General features: G+C 46.2%; 1 protein-coding gene across 3 annotated transcripts in view; it reads left to right on the top strand.

Moving 5' to 3' along the window:
• Nucleotides 1-18,713, top strand: part of RASGRP1 (RAS guanyl releasing protein 1) — a 76,938-nt gene that overhangs the window by 27,877 nt on the left and 30,348 nt on the right. For all 3 annotated transcript variants that reach the window (XM_044917810.1, XM_044917809.1, XM_044917808.1), the window contains exon 3: nt 16,800-16,905. In XM_044917810.1, the coding sequence (XP_044773745.1) occupies nt 16,800-16,905 (106 nt within the window). The remainder of the gene's footprint in view (nt 1-16,799; nt 16,906-18,713) is intronic.

Here is an 18,713-nt window from a genome sequence, read left to right as displayed (position 1 = left end):
GTTTCATAGCATGTTGTTTAGTCTCTATGAGTTTGTTTTTTCCAGTTTTCTTCATTTTTTCTTGATTTCTAGTTTCATGCTGTTGTGGTTGGAAAAGATGCATGGTATGATTTCAGTCTTCTTGTATTTATTGAGACTTGTTTTGTGGCCTAACATGATCTTCCTGGAGAATGTTCTATGTACATGTGAAAAAGAATGTTTATTCTGTTGTTTCTGGATGAGATGTTCTGTGTATATCTCTTAAGTCCCTATGGTCAGATGTGTCATCTAAGGCCTCTATTTCCTTATTGATTTTTCTCTCTGGATGATCTATCCATTGATGTAAATGGGGTGTTAAACTCCCCTACTATTACTGTGTTACTGTCAGTTTCTCCCTTTACATCTGTTAACATATGCATTTTATATTTAGGTGCTCCTATGTTGGGTGCATAGATACTTACAGTTGTTATATCCTGTTGTTGGATTGATCCCTTTATCTTTATATAATGCCCTTTTTTGTCTCTTGCTATAGCCTTTGCTTTAAAGTCTCTTTTGTCTTATCTAAGCATTGCTATTCCAGCTTTCTTTTTGTTCCCATATTTGTGGAATATCTTTTTCCATCCCTTCACTTTCAGTTTCTATGTGTCTTTAGATCTGCAGTGAGTCTCTTGTAGGCAACAAGTAGTGAGTCTTGGTTTTTTTTAATCCATTTAGTCACCCTACATCTTTTGGTTGGAGCATTTGGACCATGTGCATTTAAAGTAATTATTGATGTATATGTACTTGCTGTTATTTTGTTAATTATTTTTCTGGTTGTTTTTGTAATTCATCTCTGTTCCTTTCTTCTCTGTCTCTTCCCTTACAGTTTGATGACTGTCTTTAGTGTTATTTTTGGATTCCTTTTTTTTTTTTTTTTTAATTTTTGTTATATCTGTTTTGGTTTGTGGTTACTCTGAGGTTCATATATAACACCCTATGTGCATAGCACATAGTTCAAACACATTCTAAAAGCACTACATTTTTATCTCCCCTTCCCCAAATGTCATGTATTTGACATCATATTTTACATTTTTATTTTATGTATCACATAACCAATTGTAGATATTGTTTTTACCACTCTTATCTTTTAACCTTCATATTAGCTTTATAAGTGGTTGATCCACTACTTTTAGTATATGTTTGCTTTTACCAGTGATATTTTTTCTTTCATAATTTTCTTCTTTTTATGGCCTTACTTTTCTTCTTAAAGAGCTCTTTTTGATATTACTTGTAAGGCCAGTTTAGTGGTGATGAACTCCTTTAGCTTTTGTTTGTCTGGGAAACTAGGTCTCCTTCAATTCTTAATAGATAGCCTGGCTGGATAGAGTATTCTTGGTTGTAGATTTTTTCCCTAGCACTTTGAATATATTATGAGACTCCCTTCTGCACTGCAAAGTTTTCTGCTAAAAAAAAATCAGCTGGTAGTCTTATGGGTGTTCTTCCCCTGTATGTAACTAATTGCCCTTCTTTTGCTGCTTTTAAGATTCTCTCTTATCTATAACTTTGGACATTTCAATTATTATGTGTGTTGGTGTGGACCTCCTTGGGTTCATCTTGTTTGGGGTTTTCTGCAGTTCCTGGACCTGTACCTCTATTGCCTTCTCCAGGTTAAAGAGGTTTTCAGCTATTATTTTTTTCAAATAAGTTTCCTGCCTCTTTCTCTCTCTCTTCTCTTTCTGGGACCCCTATAGTGCAAATGTTAGTACACTTGATGTTGTCCCAAAGGCCTCATAACCTATCCTCATTTTTAAAATTCTTTTTTCTTTCAGTTTGGGTGATTTCCACTGCTCTGTCCTCCAGATCACTGATCCGTTCTTCTGCATCCTCTAATCTGCTGTTGATTTCCTCTAGTATATTATTGGTTCCATCTTATATTTTCTCTTTTTTGAAGTTCTTACCATATCCATCCATTCTTCTCAGGAGTTCAGTAAGCATCTGTATGACCATTACTTTGAACACTTGATCAGAGGTATTGCTTTTCTCCATTCTATTAGTTCTTTTTCTGAGGTTTTGCCTTGTTCTTTCATTTGGAACATATCTGTCTCCTCATTTTGTTTAATTTTCTTTGTTTGTGTCTATGTATTAGGTAGATTAGCTCCGTCTCATGGTCTTGAAGGACTGGCCTTATGTAGAAGGTGCCAGTCCTGGCTAAGGCCATTTGCTGGGTGTGATGTGACAGGAGCCATTTTGAGGGGGCACTGTCTCAGCCAAGGCTGCCTGCCAGGTGTGGTAGGGCAAGAGCCCCTTTGGAGGGGTGCCTGCCAACACAGGCGAGCTGGGTGGGGCAGGTCTGCAGGGGAACACTGGAGTTAGGTGAGTAGTGCTACCAAGGTAGATAGTGTCTGAACCAGCACCCACCACTTTTGGGCCAGTTAGGCAGAAGCAGGGGGGAAAAAGTTGTGTCTGCAAGTACTTCATTCCCAGAGAAACTTCCTGTAGATCCCTGCCCCTCCAGCACATGCCTGAAAACCAGTAAATCTCCTTTACATATGGCCCAGACACTTTTTCATCTACCATCTTTGTGCTGGGTCTTGGAGCGAGTAAGATTGTGTGTGGGCCTTTTAAGAGTGGAGTCTTGATTTCCTATAGCTCTCAAGTTTTTTCAGTGTTTAGCCCTGCTGATTTTCAAAGCCAGACTATAAAGTTACTGGGTTAGTCTTCCCAGTGCTGGTCCCCAGGGTGGGGTGTGCCCAATGCGGCTTGAGCCCCCCACTCCTCAGGGAGGACCTCGGTGCCTGTGATATCCCTCTCACCATGCACTGCCACGCTGGGGGTGTAGGTCCTACCCAGACTGCATCTCTGCCCCACTGACCCTTCTTGATATCTTGAGCTATAAAAGAGCTGTTCTGCTCCAGGTCATTTGCAGAGAGAGTTGCTCTACATGTAATTGTAGCCTTAGTGTATCTGTGGGGGGGAGGTGAGCTCAGGATCCTCCTATTCTGCCATCTTGATTGGGTTTCTCACTTGAGGACATATTGTTCTATTGCACAATGGCCTTAAAATTAAGGATTCTTACAGCTGTCTGGGAAGCTCTTACTGTACTGTGTCAAGGGGCTGCTCTGTCTAGATCTGCAAATGGAATTCAACACCAGTGACATTAACACAGATTGAAAGAACAGTCTAAATCTTAGTTCCTGCTTTGTCCTCATAGTTTCTTGACTCTCTTTACCCTTTCTTTTTTAAAACTGTGTTAATTTCCTCACCATCACCTCCCTGCATCCTCTCATATCTCCAAGTCCTGGGACTAGAAATCCCTAGCTATTTCTTCCTTCTAAAGGCATTTAACTCTTTCCTCATAGTCAGTGTGCAGTACTGTTTTGTGTTATCAGTGGTTGCTAGTCATTGGCTATTCTTCTATACTGCGATTTAGGTGGAGGAAATGGCCCCAGGGTAACGGGTACAGCAGGGGACTAGAGACTGTAGGAAACTGATAGGAAGTGAACACATCCTTTTCCTTATCCTTGGAGGATTCCCATTTAAATAGTAATGCGGGCCCATCATAGACTGAAAACCCTGGAGTCATAAGGATAACCAGAGCAGTAGTCCCCCTCCACCCACCTCCTCGCTTTGGGACCCCGACAGAGTTATTTTACCTCTCCTGACTGTTTCTGCATGCGTGACACAGAGACGCATCTAGAATGCAGAGCTGTGGTGATAGAATAGATGTCACATGGCATCGCCTGCATCTGGCACACGGGATGCTCAGTCCGTGGTGGTGGTGGTTGTTGATGTCAGTGTTCTCGTTTACCCTGGAAGCTGGCTCCAGAAACCCTCAGGTGCCAAGGGGAAGTGATCTTCCCAGCTCTCAGAATGAGCAGCCATGGCTACGGTGGAGAGGGCAGGGCTTGAGTCAAAAGACCAGAACTCAAGCCCCAACACTGGCACTTATCAGCTGTGTGACTTCAGGTCGATCACATCGCCTTACTCTCCATTTCCACACCTATAAAAAAAAATAAAACTCATACCCGTCCCACAGATTTGTTGTGAGGCTCAAATGAGCTAGCATGCAGGGAGACTGTAGTCGGCAAGAAGGCACCAATAAATAATAATAATACTTCAGCAATAGAGTGAGGGTTTCATGTGCCTACGTGACAACTGTCAGGCAGCCTAGATACTCAGGACCCACAAGTCAACCAGATGTCACATGGTTTGGACTCAGTTCAGGACCTGCTCTCCCCAAAAGATATCAAAGCTCTTTCCTTATCTCAACCGATCTCTCTGCTGGGTGGCCCGGGGGCAAGACACTGCCAAGCTCTCTTTATGCAAATGAGCAAGTTGAGGCTCAGGAATGATCAGAGCTATCTCAGGTCTAGGCAGCCTGGGTTCAAACCCCAGGTCTGCCACTTCCTAGCTGGACTCGGGGACGTTAGGCCCTTTCTGCCTCACTGTCTCCATCTGTGAGATGACAATAATACCACCTATTGCATAGAGTTAATACACGTAAGACCTCTCTCGTACACAGGAAACATTTCGTGTATATTAACAAAAGGATACAGAGAAGGAGATGGAGTCAGGCTAACTTTTGAATATAGTTCATTTCTTCTAGTCATTTACTCCAGCAATACCAAAGATTCCGCCTGGCTCATCCAGCTGCCAGTTGGTATCAACATGGTGAGTTTCAGTGTTGCATTTGGGCTATTTCTGTAAGATGGTGACAGCACCAGTTCGTGAGTTGGGTTGTTTTGGAACATTCTTATTTGGCTCTTGGCTCCTGAGTAGAGGGAAGCTGCTTCTCTCCTTCAGACTGTAAGAGATTCCTTACCCTCCATGCAGTTCTGTCTGGATAGCAAGGTTATCTAGGTGCGTAGGTCTATTAGAATCAGAATTGTTGGGGCGCCTGGGTGGCTCAGTTGGTTAAGCGACTGCCTTCGGCTCAGGTCATGATCCTGGAGTCCCGGGATCGAGTCCCGCGTCGGGCTCCCTGCTCGGCGGGGGGTCTGCTTCTCCCTCTGACCCTCTTCCCTCTCGTGCTCTCTGCCTCTCAGTCTCTCTCTCAAATAAGTAAATAAAATCTTTAAAAAAAAAAAAAAGGATCAAAATTGTTTCCCAGGTTCTCATGCAGATTTCTCTCTAGCATCTCACCAAACTCTAAGCTGTCCTCCTGTCCTAAGGGTCTGAGGGGCAGGTGTACTTCAAAGCTAGGATTATGAAGAAGCTTGGAAAGCCCCCCAACTAACTGTGCCATGGAGTTGGACCATGCTTGAGAGGAAGCCAAGTCCAGTGTCATTGGCCTGGACAGCGTGACATACCACAGTGGACAGCCTCTCTGAGTTGTGGTTTCAGTGTTCCATGAAAAATCATAGTTCCATCTGGAGTAGCTGAAGACTAACAGAAGCAAAAAGAAAACGAAATGGTGCTCCAGATCCAGCCAGAGAAATAAGAACACCAACTGTTGTAGCGCTTCATGGGTCACTAAGCCCTTTCTCGTACTTAATCTAACGTAATCTAATCCTAACTACAACCAAGGAAGGCAACGGGAGACTTTCAGAATAACTTCTATCAGATTACAAAAGACTGTAATCTGGGTTAATTTTGCCATACATGGTGAGATTATGACGGTTTTGTACAGGACTCTTCATCACAGAGAATTATAAGCCGAGAACAGCATCTTTGGTGAAAGACTACGCTCAGTGTATTGCTATTTGATGTCAACATATACCAATTGCTTCAGCCCCATCATGCACTGGAACGAGGTGATTGAGGCATGTAGTAGGTCTGTTAGGATCAAGTCACACATTGAGAAAAAGAAGGTTGAGTGTGAGGCTACCCAATCCATCTCATTGAGGTCTTGTATTAGTTCACTGGGTGGTGTTTGGGAAAGTTCCCCAAACTTAGTACTTGCTTCTTAGTACCTCTTCAGCCTGTCAACAAACATGCAAAAAAGGCCCAAAATCTAACAGACAAGAATGAAGCGAGAGGAACGTGCTCCAGTGAGCAAAGAAAGAGTGCTGCCCCAGATTTTCCTCCCTATTGTGTTTGCCCTTGTCTCTTTTCCTTTGGGTCCACTCCCCCCTTGCTGGCCTCTCTCCCGGCCACCTGCTGGTAGCTGTATGTGTCCTCTGGGGAGCTGGGACAGGCCTCTGCCAGGCATATTCCTGTGGCGCTGAGCTGGGGAATGATCACTGTGTGAGCCAAGTAGGTTCTGCTGACGGCAGCTCACCGAAGAATCAAATGGCAGCCTAACTACCCAGGCAGATAATCTGATTGTTCCCAGGGAGTTGGGCCCCAGAGAAGTGGCTGCACACTGCGTTCAGTTGGTGCTACCTTCTGACCACGGCTTGGAGAGTTTGAGGTCATGGTGTTGTCACTGGGCCTGCCCCGAAGCTGTCACACCTTTCCCTCCCCTGGCCTTTTAGTTCCAGCCCGGCTCCCCAACTCCCGCCTCAAGAACTGTGTCTCATCTGCAGAACCGGAGAGGACAGCTGCCCTCACGACTTGTCAGCCCCCTGATTCTTCAGACGTGACAGGTCCAGATTGAGGCAGCAGTCCCCAAGGAAGGCCGGCTGTCTTGTTCAGCAGAGACGACACAGCTAAAAGCTCTTTTTCCCGTCAGGCAATTCATGCACTTGGTTAGACATTTATAGATTGCAGTCACTCATCCAAAAAATCTGGGTCATCTTTTACATAGAGCTTCATGCTTTGGAAGAAAAACCGTGCCCAGGGAGGAATGTTCCTGCTGATGGCTTGGCCAAGGGAGCAGAGAGAGCACCTGCTGCACCAGAGGGGGGAGGTGGGCCAACACAGGAGGGCTGGGAGCTCCCGGGGGCCTTGGCGTTTCCACCCACACAGCCACTGGCTTGCCAGGCAGTCTGGGTTCTAGTTGTCCTAGCTAAATGGTGCCAGTAATAGCTGCCTTGTGTTGATGTCATGAAAAGTGGTAGGTTTAAGTGTTAGGATCTCCAGGGTGATTTTCAGAGAATGTACCATAATTGCAGGGAGAGGGTTGGTCCATATGGGTGCAGGGCTTCTTGGGGAGACAAAGAGAAGGGGGTTAGCCTTGTACCATGGATGGCTGAAAGGTAGAGCTCTTCCCGGTATAACCAGTCTTCTCCCCATTCACCTAATCCCTGAAGAGTGACTCGTGCCAAGGAAAGAGCCCTGGGCTGGGGGTCAGAAGGCCATTCCTGTCCAGGAGCCTCCACTCACCAGCCCTGTGACCATGGCCAAGGCATGACACCTTGTTTCTTCATCTTTAAAATTGAGCCCATGGTCCCTGCCACAGCACAGAGTTGTGAAACTCTCACGTTCAACACAGGTGATCCTGTTTGTGGAACCTAACTGCAGTAAAAACAAAGCATGGCTATCAGGTGTTGTCATCTAGGGAGGCTAGCGTGGTTCTCCATCTGCTGGCTTCAGGAACAGTTTGCTCATGTGCACTCTGTGTGTGTATACACACGCACGCGGTATCTAGGTGCTGTGCCACTTGAAATGCCTGCCCGCTCCCACCCACTACCCTGACCCAATAGGATGGAGAGTCAGTAGGATGAAGGGAGGAGGCACAGGTGCTTTTCCTCACTGAGTGTCTCCCTGGTCGGCCTCCCTGGGACAGGAGTTGAGGGAGGCCTGATGGCACCAAATCCCCTTTATGGTAGAGGTTGATTAGCCAGGTTTTCCCCTTGTCTGGGTCCCTGGCCTTAGCTGTCATCACCCCCCAGGGGTTGGGTGGGAGCAGAGAGAAGAAGTGAGCCTGGCCAGCCCCTTCCCCACTGGGGGAAGACTCTGCTTCTAAAGACCTGTTGCTGAAGTTCACAGTTGCAGGTCATGGTTAAATTGAGGCTTCTGTATTGTCCATGTCGTGGTGTTCCCCGGCCATTGCAAATAAATAATTAAAAGGCAGTTGTAACCAAGATACTCAGAGCTCCTGGACGCTCTGTTGGGCCACGGATTAGGAAATACTCTAGCTAGACTGACATCTCCATGCTCACATGGTAGGCCCCACGCCTTAGCCTGGCTGTGATGTGCCAGGTTATCCCAGAGGGAATAAGATCAAGGCTGGATTTATGAGAAACTGGGAGCTTCCCTCTTCCCAAATTCTCACCTTACATTAAAATGTTTGTCCCTGGGTTAGAGCACCAACCACTTCAAGAAAATTGCTGTTGGAGATATCTGAGCGGCTTCACCCTTCACGTCCTTCTCCACCAGAGGAGCTTCTTGGTCCGGATTAACTGTCCCATCAGTCACTAGGCAAGGTCCAGAGGGCGTGAGATGTGGAGTGGGGGGAGCAGTAACCTGGGTTCAGGAGCACCTGGTAAGAAGGAATACCGCAGGCTGCTGGGCAAGACCAACCTTTTTGACCTTGGGTGGGCTGCCGAGCCCTGCCCACTGCCCCCCCCCTCCCCCCCCCCCGCCCCCCACAGGCAGCTCTCCCCAGCTCCAAGCTCGGTGACTGCGTGCCGGCAGCTTTGAAAAGGCCATAACAGGAATATTTAGACCACGGAAATCTGCCAACACTACAAATCAGGGTCCCCCTCGCTGTCCCCCAGGAGAGCTGTGCTCTCAATGCCTAGCGGCCCACCACCGGCAGCCTCGCGGATCCTTCTCTCGCTCCCGATTGTTCTCCTGCTCCCAGACTTGAGGGGCCGAGGAGCAAAAGCAAGACCAAGGTAGTACCCGGCACATGTTCTCAGCTGCGCAGGTGGTTGGGAGTTGTGAGAGTTCAGAGTATGAAGCACCCCATTCTTTCTTCACATGGACTTCCTGCCCTGGCAGCAACTGTTAGCACTGAAAAGCTTGACAAGGAACAGCAACAAACTATTAATTTATTTTTCAGCTTGCTGATTTTTGTACCCTCTCCAAACGGGATTTACTGAATGTAACAGTGTTGCTGTCAAGTAGATTTTATTTCTTTAGAACATTTATCTGGTGTTACACATTCATGACTCTCTGTGTGTCTGTCAACTTCTCCCCGGATCCTGTCTTCTCCTTTCTGGAGACACTGACCATTCACGGCTTCTGCTCTGCTCTAGGCTCCAGATCCGCCTCTGCCCCCGTGGTTTTCTGACCCTAGCGTTCCCATTACCATTTTTTCTGGCCCCTGGTTCTGACATACCTGCTATTTGGTGCTATGCCCCCAATGCTGGCAGCTTGCCTAGCCGCGATAGGCCAATTTCTGACCTCCTGCCTTCGGTACACTCAAAATCCTGCACATATCAAGAGATGTCCATGGAAACCAAAACGAAGAGGAAACAAAGACTGTTCTGGAGTTTCTGTGGTGTTGGTCATATTTTATGTCCATTCTGCTGCAAGTCGTTCGTGCCTCATCCCCAGACAAACATTCGCTGTAGGAAAGTCATCCCCGCCTCTTATCAGCAAGAAGCAGTACCTGGAATGCAGCTGATTGCAAGTTTATTCTCATGGGATTCTAATCATTAGGGAGTAGTTCATTGCTGTCAGAGGCAAATAACTTATTTAAGAAAGGAAGAAGAGTGTGCAGACCAATTGAGGGGCAAAGAGCTGAACCAGATGACCTCTTGAATCTCCAAGTGCTGGGTCACTTCTCCACAGATGCCAAGATGCTTCCTAAACCTTCATGACTAGATAGGGCCTCTCCCTCCTCTGAACTTTGCCATCCTTCTGTGTGCTCACTCTTAACATTTACTGCCTAATAGTATTATGTGTCTTGGGTGTGTGTCTTATTCCCTAAGTAAATTGTGGGCTCCTTAATGACAAGGGGTTTCCTTAGAGCTCCTCAGCTCTCCTTTGGGACCTAAGACAGTGCCTTGCACAGAGTAGATTAATGACCAGTATAGGTTAATTGCATCAAAAAATGTTTTTAGTTGAAGTGGAATGAAAAGTCACTACATAGAATAGTTAGGGAGCCATATCCTTTCCCTGGAAAGGTACAAGTCGATGCTAGATAGTCACCTACTGTGTGCTTTCATGAGCTAGAAGGTTGAGATAGAAAATGCCAAAAGTCTTTTCATCCCAAGATTTTGTGATTTCATAAAGTGTAGCTATTGCTGCCACTGAGCCTAATGTTGGAAAATGGTGGGTTTTTGTTTTTTGTTTTGTTTTGTTTTGTTTTTGGTTCAGGGACAAATGACTATCTAGAAGCCACGTGGCTTTTCTTTTTGCTTTGTGGACCAAATGGTCCACAGGTTGGATGGGTCCTTAGCTAATATACTTCCCTAGCAGCATACATTACTCCCCAGGTCTAGTGATAGAGTATAGAAGATTGACATTTTGTACCCCGCTGCTGAGGTTTCAACCCTTTAAAGAAGTCTCCCCTAAAGTGTGAGAAGCAGATGTACTGAGAAAATGTGCACATTTTATTATGCATTGCACATTTTACTTATTAGAATTTTTAGTATGACACCCTGCATTTTGAAAAGCCTAAAGAGGCAAACAAAATGAAATTATTCATTGAAATATTTAAATCAGCTTACAGCAATTATATCAAAATATCAAAATTAAATCCTGCAGTCTGGAAGGTAAATTCCCCTTGACCACCCACTTAGAAACCTGACTTTCAAAGGGAGGCTCTTCCTCTCAAAAAAGAAGTGCTTGTTCTGTGAGATGAAGTCAGGAAGGGAAGGCACCCTTGATGAGGTCCCATGGAGGCTGACCATCGCCCAGGGGACAGATGGTGGCAGGAACGAGGGCAAGTGAACAATGCAGACTTCCTCCTGGTGGAAAAGGAGAGTCAAGAAGGGAGTTCTGGGTGTGGGTGCCTCACCCCATTCCTGCCTCCCTTTGCTGAGTGAGTCACCCCCCTCCCCGGCCTTACCATTTGCCAGCCCTCACTCCCACAGAGAGCTTGTGAGGATTACCACGCCACGGTGGGGGAACATCATAGAGCTCTGGAAGAGGGGGTACACGGTAAAAGCGGAGAGCAAATGTGGTTCTGCATCTTAGGCACAACACCCTTCTTATCCTAAGGGCAACTTTAATGATCAGTATCAATGAGCCAAGGCATACACGAGTTTTTCAGAAACCATCAAGAGTACAAAAGCTCTTCTCCAAAATGTGCATTGCTTCCAACCCAGTAGCCCAGCAGCATCTCTTAGACTCAGCCCTGAGCACTGGAAGAGATCTTAAAGCTGATCTTCTTCAGCCCCCATTTAACACTTGAATTCCCTATCCTGGCCCATGGCCATGTGGCAGGTGGCTGAGTATAGTGGAGAGAGCTGGAGTTCTGGCATCAGGCAGACCTGGAGCCAGATCCAGATCCTAGCTCTTTGTCTCTTTGACCTAGAACAAATTACCTCATCTTTCTATGCTTTGATTTCCTCAGCTATAAGTTTTGAGCAACACCAACATTGCTGAATTATTTTAAGAATGAAAAGTAACATCATTAAGGTTCTTAGCGCAGCCCCAGGGATTAGTAGGGCTTCAGTGAATAACAGCAGCTCTGCCCCTCACGGGTGGAAACTAAGTATCGCTCGGCAGCCTCCTCGTGAGTATCTCTGTGATGGGAGTCCTTCCATTGTTGGGCAGTCTTAGTGGTTAGAAGTTTCTGCCCCGTGTGGTGCGCAGTCCTCTTTCCTTCTCAGCGTCCCTGGTTCTGACTTTTGTGGCCCCACAGAACAAATCTTCTCCCACAGATAGTACTCCAGGTATGTGAAGACAGTTCTAATAGCTCTCCTTAGTTTACTCTGTGGTAAACCTATTTAGTTCCTCAGATCCTTCCATATGTCACTCCGTTTTGATCTCATCCAGGACACTTCTAAGCCCCTTTCCCTAATATATGAGCATCATCCATGGAAAGATGCTAGGCAGCCACAAAGAACAGTGGAGATAGCAAGGCTGCCCATCCTAAAGAAGCCTGTCAACTGTGTCCATAGCTCCTGTGAATATGCACCTGGGTGGCTCAGTCGGTTAAGTGTCTGCCTTTGGCTCAGGTCATGATCCCGGAGTCCCCAGATTGAGCCCCACATCAGGGTCCTTGCTCAGCAGGGAGTCTGCTTTTCCCTCTGCCCCCTTATCCCTTCACCCCCTCCCTCCACTCTCCTCGTACTCTCTGTCTCTCTCAAATAAATAAATAAAATATTTAAGAAAAAATGAAGTTAGCCCCCTCATAATTGTGGTAGATTTGATTACGTTGTTACACACACACACACACCCCACATGTTTCACCTGCTGTGTGTCAGTGATATTCTTCATGTAACTTTAAAGTTCCCACTCTTTCGCTGGAGATTCAGCAGCGTGACTTGCTTTGGCCAGCAGAACGAGGCGGAAGTGACAGCTTGTCACTTCCAAGTCTAGGCTTAAGAGGCCTTCAGTATTTCCAGTAGTCCTTTGGCACCCTGTGGTCACCATGAAAGAACATACCTCACTAGCCAGCTGGTCCAGGGCGGCCGGGGGGGCCTGTGGAACAGTGGCCCCCAGCAAAGCCCAGCCTTTCCGAGCTCACCCGCCAGCCAGTTCACAGACACTTGAGAAGAAATAATTGAGTGCTGTTTTAAGTCGCTGAGTCTTGGGGTGGTTTGTTATGTGGAATTTTCGTGGCAAGAGATCACTATTACAGAGATCGGGCCAGAAAACAGAGCACAACACTAACCAGTTCCAGGCAGTCGGCACCAACACCTGCGCAGTGAGCATTTTCCCCACAAGTTAGATGCATAACGAATCAGGTGAAAAAACAGTTTGGCCATAAAAGATAAAAATCACAAAAAAAGAGGGATATTCATTTAAAAGGACATGAGAAAACATGAAAACTGAATCACGAAATTAAAAAGACTTTATTGCAAAATAGAAAATATTTGAGTACCTTTAAAATGTGCAGTGGCAGTCCTGTGCAAATAACTGGCCTTTGTGTGTGGGAGCTCAACACAGTCTTCAAAGTCTTTCGTACTATTACACTTTTTTTTTTTTTTTTTTTTTTTTTTTTTTTTTTTTTGCTTATGGATTTGTCTCCTTGCTAAAATTTCCTCCTTCATGAAGAGAGGTATCCGTTTCCAAGTACTAAGATGCGTATTTGTACATGAGCTCTGTATCGCATTGTGAAGCCCTTCTCCACGGCTGTTTGTTCATGGTATATTGTCCCGCGTCCACTGACGGACATTCCAAGTTCTGTGGGAAACTTGGGTTCAAAAGTCGGTGCCACCGTATAGACCATTGTGAGGGCTGAGCTTCATCTCCTATAAAAATGAGAGTACGGCATCATGGGAACATGAAGCCAAACTGTCAACCAGGTACTTTTTATCTTCTACAGCAAAATTGCCTTACAGCCTGTTAGTTATGTGGTGAAAAAGCTTGTGGCAAAGATGCTTATGGTGAAAATACCCAACATGATACTGACCCTGCCTCAATAAGTTGAGAAGAATTCATGAAAGATTAACAAAACTGGGGTGCCTGGGTGGCTTAGTTAAGCATCTGCCTTTGGCTCAGGTCACGATCTCAAGGTCCTGAGTCTGGCATCGGGCTCCCTGCTCAGTGGGGAGTCTGCTTCTCCCTCTCCCTCTGCCCCTCCTCCACAGCTCATTCTGTCTCTCTCTCTCTCTCTCTCTCTCTCTCAAATAAATAAATTTTTAAAAATCTTGAAAAAAAAAGATTAACAAAACTATAATGAGCCTAACTGAATACTTCATAAAAATGATTTGTCAAGTTGTAACCTTAAGTTTTTTTGGTAAACTTTGGCCAAGAAGAAAACAAGTATTTCATCAGTGAAATATGTAATGACAAAAGGAAGCTCAATATCCAAAGACATAAGGAAAGTTAAGGGGTGTCCTATTTGATAGAGTTCACTCACTTACTAAACAAATGTTTAAGGAATACCTTATCCTCACTGTATCCTCACTGTTCTAGGCCCTGGAAATAAGGTTGTGGGAGAAACAGACAGGGCTGAGGTCTCACAAAGCTTATATTCTAGGGGAGGCTCAGAAAATAAAAATTAAAACGATAATTCTAATCATGGTAAGTGCTACAGAGAATCTCAGGCAGGGTAATGGCTACCTCAGGTAGTTTAAGGAAGAACTCTCTGAGGATGTGACATTGAAACTGAGACCGAATGACATGACTAGGCCAAGGGAAGAAAGGCCACATTGCAGGAAATATCAAATGCAAAGTCTATGAGTTAGGAATAAACTTGGAGGGTCTGAGGTATAAATAGAAGTATGGACAGGAGTGATATGGTATGAAATGAAGTGGGAGATATTAGAAGGGGCCAGATGGAGCTCCCCTGGCCACAGCAAGGATTTTGTGTTTTATTACAAGTGGAGTGGAATCCATTAAAGGGTACGAAGCACATGACCTGATTTATGGGCACCCTCCTGGCTTCTGTATGGAGAATGGACAAGAGAGGAAGCAGGGGGTCATTTGGGTTTGTGCATCATGGTACTAGTTACAAGTGGTCTCTGTAATGGCTAGGATGGAGAGAAATGAACTGGTTTGAGGTACATTTTGAAAGTAGAATCAAGACCCGCTGATGGATTGGATGTGAGGGAAAGTGAGAAATTAAGGATGACTCCTAGGTTTTCTGTTTGGGTAACTGAGGATGGTTGGTGGTACCATTTCCTGAGATGAGGAAGAATGGAGGAGGACTGGACTAGGGGGGAGAGAGAGAGGTCAGGAGTTTGGGTGGGATGAGTTAAGTTTGAAATTAGACCCCTGTGTTGCTTTGCCAAGGAGGATGTTGGACATGTTAATTTGGTACTCAGGCTAAAGATATCAGTTGGACGGTCATCAGCAAATAGATGGTGTTTTCGCCAAAGGACTAGATGAGTTCACCCCAGGAAAAAAGTTAAAATTTTTAATTTAAAATTTAAGAAGTTTCAAATTTTTAAAATTGTTTTTAAAAAGAAGTGGGAGGACTAAGCCACAGAGCATGGTGACATTTAAATGCTCAGCAGAGGAAGAGGAGACAGAAGAAGAGTGTGAGAGAGAAGCTGAGATAGTGTGATGTTGTGGAAGCCAAGAGAAGAAAGTGTTCCAGGAAAGAGTGTTGTCAACTTGGGTTGGGTTGGGTTGAGTGCAACCTGAATCACGAAGTCAGACGAAGCCAGCGAAACAAACTATTGGATTTGGCAATGTGGAGTTGGTTGGTGACCTTGAAAATAAACTATTCAGTGGGATAGCAGAGATAGAAGTCAAAATGGAATGGTTGAAAATGGAATGGGAGGTGGGAAATTGATGAGAGTGAGGATCTGCTAAAAACGGGAACAGAGAAATGGAGAAGTCCTAGAGCTGCTGAGAGCCCAAGGCTTTGTTACATTGTATTTAAGTGCCATGGGTAAGGAAAGCAGGAGAGAGAGAGAGGGAGGGAAGTGGGTGATGCAGGAGAGAATGTGGACAGAGGCAGGATCGGCATCCTTGGGAAAGGAGGAGACTGTGCGCCCAGTGGAAGCCATGGCCTCTTCAGAAAGGCCTCCCAGGGAAACAGGGAAGGGCAGGCAGGGGGAGGAACAGCACGCGCAGAAATCTGTGGATTTGGTGAGGGAAAGGTGAGTGATCCGGGCCATTGAAGTGCAGTTTCTCAATGAACTGTGACTTTAGGTCATCGTCTGAGGGTGATCCAAAACTTCCAAATCTGGAACCCAAATGCACGGTGCCCTTCATTTACCGTTTGGTGCACTTGGAAAGAGTGAAAATGACAACCTCGCTTGCACAATGTGTTTTAAAGAGCTTCGAAGTGCTGCAGCAAGTCATGTCCCTTCTTTCCTTTGATACTTTGCCCTGAATCATCCAAGTTCCCATCAGAGAACAGAATTCACATGGCTTGTTTAAATGAGAGCACTGCAGCGAAGGTAGTACTTACAGAGATGAGGGTGGAGTTAAGAGATGCTGCACCCAGACGGTCAACAACCAGAAGTCATTGCCCTTCCCCCAACCCAGGGGCCAGGGGTCAATGGAGATCAGTAGTGTTAGATCTCAGTAAGAGCTGGAGTCAGGAAGGACAGACCAGCCAGTGTGATCGTTCACTGAAGAGACCTAGAGCTGCTATCAGGAAGTGGCACCAAAGCCTCCCTGATGCTTCCCCATAGCTGAACCCACCTGGAAGCTGGCTGGCAAGGGTTAATCCACGGTGAAGGACGGGGAATAGATCTGGCCCCAAATAACCAACATAGCCCCTAACACTGCATGCCATAAGTGTTGAAAAGATTTTGGAAACCACTCCAGAGGGAATATTTATACCCACTGCCCGTGTATAGAATGCATCTGTTTGGTACCTGCTGGGTTTGGAAAACCTCGTTAACCGTGATCTTTGAAATGAACCATCAGGGATACTTCGTGGATACCACCATCTCCAAATGCCATGTTTGCCTATAGTCTTCCTCCTTTATTTTCATCCAGAGGCATTTTGCCCATAAACCTAGGCAAACTTCTATTTCAGGGCCCCTCGCTGGCAGGAATCCCTTCCAAGGCCATGAGAGAGCCCTAGAAATGTATTCCTATGATCACATGTTCTTGTAAATTTTTCAAAAGTAGGATATTTAACTGTAATCTCTTAAGACTATATATTTTTCACTCTGACCCTAGAAAGGACCCCACCCCCCCCCATTATATGCACTTTGGGCCCCATAAAACTTGGATCTGTTTCTGCTTTCAACAGAAACTTGAGTGTATGATGCAAGTTTCATTCCTTTCCCAAGATTCTACTATCTTTCAGGTGAGGTGGTTAATGAACATCAAAATGGACATTTTGGGAAGGGGAGAATGCAGCAGGAGGGTAAGAAGCAAAGAAGGGAGGGGGGTGTGGTGCTCAAGGCAGGGGGAGAAAAGCACTGTGTGAAGCCACTCTGGCCGTCCACCACCTTCGGGTAATGGAGGGTTGTCAGGTGTCCCAGCAGGGGACTCCTTTCTCTCAGGGGGCCTTGCTCAGATGCTGCTTTTTGTGTTTTCAGATGCAGATGGAAACCTGTGTCGAAGTAACCAACTGTTGCAAGTCATGCTGACCATGCACCGAATTATCATTTCCTCTGCTGAGCTGCTCCAAAAAGTTATCACCCTATATCCTTGAGCACAGTGACTGCCCATCCCCCAATGGGATTCATTCAGAAGTATCTTGAAATTTGAAATTTGCTTTCATTGCGATTGGTTTGGAATAACTCTGAGTGGTAAATGGGTTCAAAAATGTCCTTTCGGGGGTGTGGGGGTGGTGCGTGGTGTCAGTGTGTGTGTCTGTGAGCACATGGGCACACGTATGTGTCACCGTGGTTGGGCAGGGCAATGTTTTCTAAGCTGATTGCTCAGGCAAATCGTCAAAGAAATCATGGGTCTTCAGTATGTCTGGCGAGTAAAAATCCCTTTCCTGTAGGTTAGTCAAAATTCGTTTTCGTCCTGTGCAGATGGACAAGGGTGCAGTCACAACTCCAATGACAAACTGGCTCTCCTGTCCCATTCTCACCCTTTCCCCAGGCTCTGAAGAAAGCTTCGTGACACCACAGTATCTGCAGAGTCTGCTTTCGTGCTTCAGGCAGAGGCGCTGGCTATGGGCCAAGCAAACCCTGCTGGATTTTAACCTTCTTATGGGGTGTGAATTGAGTAGGGTGGAGAAGGAGCCTGCCCTCTGCCTCTCGCTGGGGACACTGGAAGCCGTGGCCCCATGAGAAAGGACTGTAGGTGCACCTTTCTCATGGGAAAGGCACGGAGGAGCCCGTGGAGCACCTGCAGCCGGGGTCCTTGGCAGTGAGTCATGACTGGTGGCTCTTCTCATCCTATACCCCCTCCCCTGGCTCCTTCTTTTTCACCTTACGGCATACAAAAAAAATAAAAGCCACCAGAAGAGACTGAATCTCTTCTCTAAACCTACTTAGAAATCTTTACTTCTCATATCAAAGGATTCCAAGGGCGGAGCGTTGGCAGAGGTCTATATAATAAGAGCTGCAGGTAATAAGTGGGTGTCTGGTCTGCAGAGAATTTTTAAATCATTGTAAAGCTGATTCAGAGTCGGTCGACTTTTTACCTAACTCCATGTACCAGCAGTTCTAAGCAGTGTCAGTAGTTAAAACCTTCTCAGTGAGAAACGTGTTGCTCTAAGGACTAAATGGTGCCCCCTGGCTGCCCCCACGTACACAGCCCACTCTTCCTGCTCACTCCCCCCACCCACAGGCTGACCCCTCACATGTCCCCTCTCCTCCACTTTCACCTCTGCCCCTTCAGTGACACCTGCCCTTCAGCCTAAAACACATTCAAGTCTCCTCAACCTAAAAATTAACTCTCCACCCTGCCTTCCCTCCACTGTTAGTTAGAAATTTGGTGCACAAACCTCCTAAAATAGTCTGCACTCACTATCTCCCATCTCTTGACTCCCACTCACTCCTTCACTCAGCTGGGGCCCCCACCCCGGCCCTCAGACTTTCTTCTCGTGTCACCACTGGCCTTCGGGTGGCTCAGCCCCTTGGCTCTTTTCTATCCCTGCTTACTCTGAGCTTTGTGGACACCCCCTGCCTCTCCAGACCCTCTCCCTCCTGATACTCCATCTGGCTTCTCATCTAGCCCCTTCTCCGAGCACCTCTCAAACAGGGGGACAGCGTCCTGGTGTCCTTCTCACTCTGCCTCCTTCCCTGGGTGATTTCCCTCCAGGATTTCCACCTCTATCCCTCTGTGCTGTGGACTTTCAAGTTCGTATTTCTTTTCTTTTTTTTTTTAATTCAATTAGCCAACATACAGTACATCATTAGTTTTTGGTGTCGTGTTCAGCGATTCATTAGTTGTGTGTAACAGCCAGTGCTCATCACAACACGTGCCCACCTTAATGCCCATCGCCCGGTTACCCCACCCCCCACCCTCTCCCTTCTGCAACCCTCAGTTTGTTC

Source organism: Neomonachus schauinslandi, chromosome 9 (genome assembly GCF_002201575.2).
Source record: "Neomonachus schauinslandi chromosome 9, ASM220157v2, whole genome shotgun sequence".
NCBI lineage: Eukaryota > Metazoa > Chordata > Mammalia > Carnivora > Phocidae > Neomonachus > Neomonachus schauinslandi.
This window is presented reverse-complemented; position numbering and strand designations above follow the sequence as displayed.